This window comes from Eublepharis macularius, chromosome 12 (assembly GCF_028583425.1).
Source record: "Eublepharis macularius isolate TG4126 chromosome 12, MPM_Emac_v1.0, whole genome shotgun sequence".
NCBI lineage: Eukaryota > Metazoa > Chordata > Lepidosauria > Squamata > Eublepharidae > Eublepharis > Eublepharis macularius.
The window spans coordinates 14117141-14126715 of NC_072801.1; the positions used below are offsets into that span (position 1 = coordinate 14117141).

Here is a 9575-nt window from a genome sequence, read left to right on the forward strand (position 1 = left end):
ACGGCAAATGGCGGGAGGATATTTGTTAACCCATAATTGAAAATTGGTGACTTTGAGGATATTCCTGACCTCTCAGATTACAGGCTTACACTAAATAGATGCAAAGCAGGGATGGGGGCGGGGGGAGTTATGAGGAGAATAAGGGCCGAAATATTCCTCTGCCTGTGCGCTTACCCTCCAAATCTCCTCTGCTCAATTGCTTTTCTCCTGGTTGCACTCTTTGACTGGACATAAGACCCTCTGGTTGAATGGGAGAGACAGATGAGAATGTGGGGTAGGGAAAGATTGGATATCCCCTTACTGCCCACCTTCCCGCACAACAGATTGCGCCACCCCCGTTTAGTCATCAGTCAGAGTCATCTCCCTAGCATGGGGCTTGTGCCTTCCACTGCGGCTTGCGCTTCACTTCCTTGCTGTTTACAGCAGCTACACTGCAGTGGCGACACCAGTGGTTCAGAACTGTCTGCTGCTAGCATCCTCCTGCCTGCTGCCAGAGTTCTTGCTGTCGCTTGCTTGACTTGTTCTGGTTCTCCCCCCAACCCTTAAAGCTCTTTTTGTGTGTCCCGTTTCATCTCACTTTCTGCAGGCTCAGATACTGGTCTGCAGGGCGCTGTCGAATATCCTGCTGCTACCATGGCCAAACCTCCCTGAGAGCGAACAGCAGTGGGCCATTCGCTCCACCAACCATGCCAGCCTGGTCTCGGCCCTCACCAGAAATTACCGCAGCTTGAAGTCCAGTGCCATCTTGCCACAGAGGAAAGTACAGCAGGATGATAGTAAGTCTACCATGACACACATCTTACGTCTCCTAAGTGGCTTTGCTTATGGGCATGGGTACACCGCTTGCAAGGGAGGTATAGACAGTGCGGTCACTCATGCAGGTGGCAGGCACTAGAGTGTATATTTGTGTCATTTCCCTTGACCCTGTAACTGTTCTTTCATGACTTTCCTCTCCACTAACCAACCTGTGTGTGATAATGGCTTTAACATTTTCAACCTTGCAGCCAAGATGGTGATCCATCAGACGCTTAGTGTCTTGGAAGACATCGTGGAGAGTATCTCTGGAGAAGCCACCAAGTCCCGCCAGATCTGCTACCAGTCGCTGCAGGAGTCCGTGCAGGTCTCGCTAGCTCTCTTCCCTGCCTTCATTCATCAGTCAGGTATAACCACATGGCCACCCTTGCTGTTCTGAGTAGTTCAGTGACCCTGCTCTGGGGTGCTGATAGGGTTAAAGTCTACAGGCAAGGTTCAAACATAATGGCACTTTGTAGCATGCTGTTGCGTGAGTGATTCTACGCAATCCTTGCACCCCCTGCTGCTCTAGCTTCCAGCCAGCTAATCAGTCAGATTTGCCCTGTTTAGACAAGCCATCGTTTGTTAAATTCAGCCTGGTAAGATGTGGGTTGCTTTCCCCCAGGAAATAGAGGTTCTAAAACAATGGGTTGCAGTCCCACTTCTTGGGAAGACCAAACCACAGTTTACCACATGAGCTTTAACGGCAACCCATGGTGTGCTGCAAACCAAGAAATAAATTACTCTCTTTCTGTGTGAGAGGGGAGGAGAGAGTGTGCTAGCCCCTCAGCGTTCCTCCCCCCGTCTCATTCATACAGCAAAGAAATCCTGGCTTGCTGTTACATTAAAGCATGGCTCCAACACAGGGTAGTGCTAACACAGTGATTTCGGTTTGCAGCTCAGCTTTGCCAATCCTTGCACTTGGCCATATACATTTCCAGAGTCGACAGGACCTCCATAATGCTTGCAGAAACAGAGCTTATTAGATGCAACTCTCGATTGAGATTGCAAACCCATGTCTGTACATGTTGATGCAAGCCCCCTGGAACTTGGCAGGGATTGCTTCTGTTTCTAGGATTGTGTGTTGTGTGCGTGTTTGAAATGAATGGGATCTGAAGGGGGAGTAACATCTTGAGGGTCTGGTAAAAGAGGACTTCGTTTTCCCCTTTTGTCCTGCTTTGCCACAGGGGGCCGCTGGATTCTGATATAAACGGTTTCAGGAATGAATCCAGCATCTTACCAAGGGGCTGAGCATGTCCTCATGCTGTGACACGGTTCAGAGGCCTGTCAGCAGCCACTTATCAGTCAATTTCTGGCTCCTGCTGGGAGAGGAGAGCTAAGATGTCAGTGGCAGCATTCGCTGTGTCAGGAGAGGGCGGGGGGTGGTTAACTGATGTAAACCTCAGCATCAGATAGCAACCGAGCTTTGCTGGGATTGGTAACACTTTCCTTCCGGCTCTTCCTCCTCCTCCTCTCAGATGTGACGGACAAGATGCTGAGCTTCTTCCTCACCCTCTTCCAAGGGCTGCGGGTGCAGATGGGCGTGCCTTTCACTGAGCAGGTCATCCAGACGTTCCTCAACATGTTTACCAGGTACCCACCTTTGCCCGCCGTTGTCTGAAATGTGCCTGCTTGGGATGTATCCTAGAAAACGGGTCACGATGGTGCTGTCCCAACGGAGCTTAGCAAAAACTTGGCATCCTATCCTGAATCACTTGAGTTTTGTTTATTGGCCTGAGTTGCAAGGGAGGAACCAATAATTACATTTAGTGCTTGGAAATAATTTCGAGCTTCCTGGACCCAGAACTTGCATTTTTTTTTAATGTGGGGCTCTCTTTGTTTCCTGGGAAGGCCCTTGACTTTGTGTATTTGTGGTTGTGGCTTAGAGAGCAGCTGGCGGAGAGCATCCTCCATGATGGGAGCACTGGCTGCCGAGTGGTGGAAAAGTTCCTGAAGATACTCCAGGTGGTGGTGCAAGAGCCGGGCCAAGTGTTCAAGCCCTTCTTGCCCAGCATCATCTCACTCTCCATGGAGCAGGTCTACCCAATCGTGGCAGAGGTAAGGCCTTTCAGAACTCAGGTTGCCTGGATTGCAGAAGTCTGTAGAGCAGGAGTCTTCAGCCTTGTGAGACCTGGGACCCGCGGAGCTGCAAGCATGTGACATCAGAGCCACATGACAGGAAGGCAAGAGGGGCCATGGCTCAGAGGCGGAGCATTGGCTTTGCATGCAGAAGGCCCCAGGTTCAGTCCCCAGCATTTCTAGTGAAGAGGTAGTAGCTGGTGTGAGAGACTTCCACCCGAGATGCTGGAGAACCGCTGCCAGTCGGAGGAGACAATACTGCCCTCGATGGACTAAGGATCTTGACTCAGAAGAAGGCAGCTTCATGTATGTTCAGTTATGAACTCAAGGCAGGCTCTAGGGAGACAGAAAACAGAAGCTGTAACTTGGGAGGTGTACCACACTGGACAACAAGCCAAGGGGCAGAGACATGGAGGAATCCCCTCCTCTACTTGGAGCCCTCACTGAGTTGTTCTAAATGCACTTGTTGCTTGTTAGTGTGCACACAAAGAGAGATGGGGGGGCGTGGCATCCTGGCTCTCCATGCAGGCACAGTAGCCATAGGTTGTTCCAAAAGGAAGAAAAAATGAGGGCTTGATAGGGGCTCTTTGACCCAGTGTAGGGATGACTGCATGACCGCGCTGACGCTCCTGAGGCTTGAAGGCCTTTACTGTACTGGAAGAGGGAAGGCAGAATTAAAATTGTATGTATTTATGTAGCCATGACATACTCGGCAGCAATCAGTTTTCTAAAAGGGCAGCACTTAAAATGTGCCTGGTGCATATCTACCCCCTTAGTTATTGCTTTGTACTTCTGCCCTATCACAAAGCTTATTTTGGTGAGAGAATCTCTCTGGCTATCTGCTGTCCTCGGCTGTGTCAGTGGCGGAGATTGGTTGAGGCAGTTGTGCTGACATACAGGTGCCCTTTTCCTGTCTTCCCAAGCGATCCTCCCCAGATGTGAAAGCGGAGCTCTTCGAGCTGCTCTTCCGGGTCCTTCATCACAACTGGCGGTACTTCTTCAAGTCCAGCATCCTGGCCAGTGTCCAGAGAGGGGTAGCTGATGAGCAGATGGACAACGAGCCGCAATTCAGTGCCATTATGCAGGTATCAGGGGGGAACTCTTGCCATTTGCTAGTGGCTGCCATGCCTTGCTTGCTTTTGCCCAGAAGCAGGCAGTCCAGCTGCCAGCAGAAACAAGATCCTTGCTCAAATAGACCCCTTGGTCAGTTCCAGAAGGATTTCTTAGTGCGTTCCTTAAAAGAGGTCTTCCTGGTGGGAGTGTTCTATCTATTGCATTGCTTAACCTGCCCTTATTGCAAGAAGCTGGGGGTGGGCGGGACCGTGGCTCAGGAGAGCACCCCCTTGGCATGCAGACAGTCCCAGGGTCAGTCCCCAGCGTCTCCCATGACAAGGCTCAGGGAGTAGATGTGGAAGACCTTTACCCCAGAGAGCCTGTCGGAGTAGACAAGACTGTCAGTCGGTCTGGTTTTGATATCAGGCTGCCATGTGTGTGAGCTCTGCAGACGGGGGTCACCTTTGACCATGTTGTCCTTGCAATTAGACAGCTTAGGCTGAGAGAGCATGGCTGGGCCAAATATGCCCATGAGCTTCATGGCGGAGGGTGGATTTGGACATGGGGTCTCCCGTGGCCCTAATCTGATGGTATAACCTGTGGGATACATTCGTTCTCTTGCGGCCTGAGAGCTGTGAGAAAACAGGGCCGTTGAAAAGGTGGCATAGCTCAAATGTGGCTCTGACACAACGTACGAGAGAAATGCAAGCTAGAATGCATTTTGCAGCTCTGTGCACACTTCAAATTTCTTAGTAAGAGGAGGGCTTAAAAAGCACAGCTGCTCATTTTAACTCTGATTACACGAGTGAGAATGACATGCAATGTTGGGCACCCCTGTTGTGAGAATCGTAAGCCACCTCTTGGCTCAAATGAACCTGCTAGCTGTGAATTGCAGCCCTTTTCTTGCCCACTAGTTATTGAGGAGGTCTCATCTAAACAGAAAACATATTGGTCTGTGAAAACATCCTCTCTCCAAGCGCTGTGAGCTGCTGTCTCCAGCATCATCCTTTATCTGGGATCTATTGAGAGGCTGTTGATGTTTTTGTCTGGGGGGACATTCCCCCCCCCATCCAGCTCTTCAAATGCCTGCACTCTTACCACACACTTTCCCAAGTACTGGCCCTTCTGTTAATTTGTAAGCAGAATATGAGTTGGGGGCTGTAGTCCCCAAAGTGCCTGTCAACCCATGCTTGCTCCCAGCCAAGCCCAATCTGGCTCTTTGCCTTCTCAGCCAGCTTGCAGTTTTTGGGAAAGGGGCTCTTCCTTTAACATTGTGTGGGGTGGTAACATTGTGTGGGGTGGGGTGCCTGTATCCAGCTTGTCTGCCCGCTGCCACCAGGGTCAGAGTGCAGCTTCTCTCCTACCTCTGACCATTCCCGTAATGCGTGCAGTTCATTGGGACCTGCCCTGTTGGTCCACCCTCTTATTCAACCAGCGATTTGAGGAGAACAGGAGAAAGGCCCTGTTCCAGCCCTGGCTTCATTCTTCTTCCCCTGGCGACTCAGTCTTGTCAGAGCAGGCCACTGAATCCCTCCCGTTCCTGCTTCTAGTGGTTGACGTTAGTAAAGAGACTGGCTCCCCAGCCCTGAGAGCGTGAGTTCTTTTAACATCAAGAAAACGGCTCTTCCATATGAATCCATATCCTGGACATGTTCGAGGGGCCTCCAGCACCCACAAAACTAACCAGGAGTCTTGCGCAGTCGTAGCTCAGCAAATGGAAGGTGCCGCTGGACTCCTGCTTGTGGATCCGTCTCTGAAATTCGTACCTGATTTTTTTTTTTATTCATTGGCTTTTCCAAATAGCTAGCTTCTGCTGCGCAGTTAACTAGTGTTGGGAATGTGCGGTTCAAGGAAGCTCTCCAGGCAATGCTAAATCATGATGTTGAACACTTAAGTCAGCTCAAGCAAGCCACACGTTAGTGCCCTGAATCTAAACAGCCAGAAGATGGAGGTCAGCCCAGTGAACTGAGAGTCGCTCTCTAGGAGCTTGACGGGTGTGTGTGGATGGCTTGCGCTCCATCGACGGCTGCTGAACTGGCCTGTTAGCCTTGGATGGCCAGCAGCCCAGCCGTTCTGCCATGACCTGAGAAGCTTTTCTGTTCTGTAGGCTTTCGGCCAGTCCTTCCTGCAACCCGATATCCATCTGTTCAAGCAGAACCTGTGCTATCTGGAGACGCTGAACACAAAGCAGAAGCTGTACCACAAGGTGGGTCTCCCCCTAACACACACACACACCCACTTAGACTGTGGAAGATTTATACATGGGTCATCCAAAATGCTGTGAGAAAAGGCATACCGGTAGGCCCCCTCAAGTGCAGGAAATACTCCTATTATGCCAAAGCTAGGTGCTGCTTCCTTGATGGTATCCCAGGTACTAGCCTGCTCGTTGCTGCAAACAGCCCATTCCTTGGAGAGGGCCCTGTGGCTTCAAGGAGTTAACAGTTTTCAGTCCTTGTGAGGTCAGATAGACTGAAATGGAGGGGGGAGGGCTAGGCTGCGAAGATTCTTCAGGCCTGGGCTTCGCTTGGTGCCCGGGGGCTTCAAGAGAAGCCGTTTTGCGCAGCAGAAGGGTCTAGCATCAAGGCAGCGTCCGTGTGCCGCTGGAAATAGTTGTGTGGGCTTGTGGAAAACCCCAACTGGGCTGTGTCTCTGCAGTCCTTCGTTCCCAGAGCATTCTACAAGATTAGGGTTCTTTTTGGAGGTGGGTCTTAAGGCTTCTTTTTTTCTTCTGTTCCTATAGAAGATCTTTCGGACAACCATGCTCTTTCAGTTTGTGAATGTGCTGCTTCAAGTCTTGGTCCACAAGTCGCATGATCTCTTGCAAGAAGAAATCGGCATTGCCATCTACAACATGGCCTCGGTGGACTTTGACAGTTTCTATTCAGCCTTCCTCCCTGAGTTCTTAGCCAGCTGTGATGGTGTTGATGCCAACCAGAAAAGTGTCCTTGGAAGGAACTTCAAAATGGACAGGGTAAGGCGGAGAGGGCAGGGCACTTGCCGCACCATCTCACCCTGGCCCTGAACTGCATGGGCACTCGCATAGCTGCAGGACATGCTTTGGCTGCTGTTTCCCTTCCCCCGCGGTGGGCCTGAGTAAAGAACGCCGACGCAGCAGCAGGCATGTCCCCTTGATCAGGGTGTGGCAAACGAGCTGCGTGTGTGCGGCCTCCCCAAAACAAAACGCCGTGCGTTGGCCGTGTCACTGAGCTCACGCGGGTGGTGTTCTCTTTCGCTTTATTGCTGCTTCCCCCCCCTAAGCTACACTTCCTTTAAACACTCCAGCCTGCTCCCAGCCCCGCCCGGTGATATTTTGGTCCTCTCGGTTCTTAAACAGCTGAAATTGCCCAGGGTGACTGCAATTTAGAGCGCTGGAACAGGCCTCTCCCAGGCACTGGATTCATCTTGCTCCTTTGCCTGAAAGGCAAATGGTTTACAAAACGCTCTGAATAAGTACCGTCAGCAAACCTTTTGCGGCTCACTCGTGGAGTCCCAGCTGCTTCTGCTTGGACTTCAAGGGCTGATGGTGCTCTTTGCCTTTTGCCTCTTCTTTCCAGGACCTGCCATCATTCACCCAGAACGTGCACAGGCTAGTGAATGACTTGCGCTACTACAGACTCTGCAATGACAGCCTGCCCCCCGGGACCGTGAAGCTATAGTCCCCAGCACGAGGCCTTGGGCTCCAGTTGGTGTCGAGAGCAGACCTGCCCTCTTCGCATCACCACTGCCTCTGCAGGACGCAGCATCTTGCATGCGGGCCACGCACCGGAGCTGCACGCCGCGCACACAACACACACCACACCCTCCCTCGCCCTCCCCATCTTTCTTTCTCAGTTCTCCCTGCGGCTCAGTTGGCAGCTCCCTTTTCCTGCAGGGTGTCTTAAGGCCAGCCACAGGCCATTCCTCCCGCTGGGCGTTCTCGTCTTAACTCCCCCCAGCATTCAGTCGTGTCAGCAGGTTTTGGTGACTGGTTTTGTGCATCAATCATGAGGCAGAAACGCCAAAGACTACTTCAGATGTTCCCACCTTCGCGTCATTCCACCTGCCTTCCCTCTCTGGCCATTGGGAGAGGGATGCCCCCCCTCCACCCCCCTGTTGGTTTTTGAATTGCCTTGAAGCTTCCCTGCTATTGGTGGGGGGGGGGTTTAGAAAGAGACTTTGGGGTTTTTTTAAATATACATTTTTCTCATCATTTCATTGTGATACTAAAATGTGCTTAATGGAAATAAAAAGTGCTTACTTTGTTGTTCTAAACGGGTCTGCTTAATTTCCCTTTGAGGCTAGAAAGACACAAGGGGTTTGCTTTCCTGGGCAGGCAGAATCCTTGGTACTTGTTAGTATCATATAAGATGATGCTATGCTAGAGCTTTGTTTTTGAAAGGGATTCAGAGACACTATCTTGGTAATCCTTAACAGCCTCATCACATAGAATCATAGTGTTGGAAGGGACCTCTAGGGTCATCTAGTCCAACCCCCTGCACAATGCAGGAAATGCACAAATACCTCGCCACCCCCACCCCTCCACTCCTAGTGACCCTTGTTCCATGCCCAGAAGATGGCAAAACACCGTCAGGATCCCTAGCCAAACTGGCCTGGGGAGAATTGCTACCTGACCCCAAGGTGGCGATTGTCATTACCCTGGGCATGTAAGAAGGGGCCACAAGAACTAAACACTGACGTAACCCTTCCTGCCCTCCTCTCACAATCTGTCTAGGTTCACAGAATCAGCACTGCTGTCTGCTTTAAAACCTCTGAAGAAGGGGAGCCCCCATAGGCCACCAATATTAGCCCACATTGCTGATGGGGAGAAAATGAGGCTGAGAGAGCAGCTTACCTAAGGCTGGCTGGCTGGGGGGGCAAAGTGACATGTGGACCAGGGAGTTTTCTGGGCTGCGGCTCGCCACTCTGCTTCCCCAGATCCCAATTAGATTAGGTTAGACAGTTGAATTAATTAGATCGGATGGACCGAAAAGACGCCCCGATTAATCAGGCAGATGTTTAAACTTTTTTAAAGTACTTCCAAAAGTTGTAGAGAACAAATTCCATTGTAGATGAGGCATTCCCTCCTGTGTGACGTCTACGATGCTTGTGATCTGTCTTCCCTCTAAGGAGCACAGGAGGGGCCTATGTGGTTCCACTTTCCCATGTTATCTTTACAACTACCTGGTAAGGTAAGGTAAGAGAATAAGCAGCCAAAGATTACCCTGTGAGCTTCCTAGTAGAGGGGAGATCTTTGTGATCCTAGTCCCATGTTCACACTATCAAATCACACTGGCTTGTTAATCCTCATTCATCTTTACCACAAACAACCCTGTAAAGTAGGCCAGTGTTGGAATCCTCATATTGGACCTAGTGAGCTTGTGGCTGTGTTTTTAAGTTTTAAATGGGGGTATTCCTTGTTCATTCTCTTAACTGCTCTTTTGGTTCCCATAATGTTCCACCTTACGGGCATAGTTCTGTTTCTGCCGTGAAGGGCCTTTGCCAGCCAGTGCTGTGGTGCGCTTAGGCATCCCTCTATATCCCTGTCAAAGGACTGCATCAAACGCTGTCTGGATCTTTAAAGGCCTCTTTGCACTTTCATACCCATACAGTATAGAAACTGCAAGCCCTGATTTCTAAACCAGTTCCCTGTTTGGATTATCTGAGGCATTGCC

General features: G+C 50.8%; 1 protein-coding gene across 2 annotated transcripts in view; it reads left to right on the forward strand.

Annotated features, from left to right (window-relative positions):
• Positions 1–8175, forward strand: part of XPO6 (exportin 6) — a 44985-nt gene extending 36810 nt beyond the window's left edge. For both annotated transcript variants that reach the window (XM_054994600.1, XM_054994601.1), the window contains 8 exons: positions 587–776; positions 1005–1160; positions 2271–2385; positions 2679–2850; positions 3795–3956; positions 6032–6130; positions 6665–6895; positions 7479–8175. In XM_054994600.1, coding sequence (XP_054850575.1) covers positions 587–776; positions 1005–1160; positions 2271–2385; positions 2679–2850; positions 3795–3956; positions 6032–6130; positions 6665–6895; positions 7479–7580 — 1227 coding nt within the window. In that variant the 3' untranslated portion in view covers positions 7581–8175. The remainder of the gene's footprint in view (positions 1–586; positions 777–1004; positions 1161–2270; positions 2386–2678; positions 2851–3794; positions 3957–6031; positions 6131–6664; positions 6896–7478) is intronic.
• The last annotated feature ends 1400 nt before the right edge of the window (positions 8176–9575 follow it).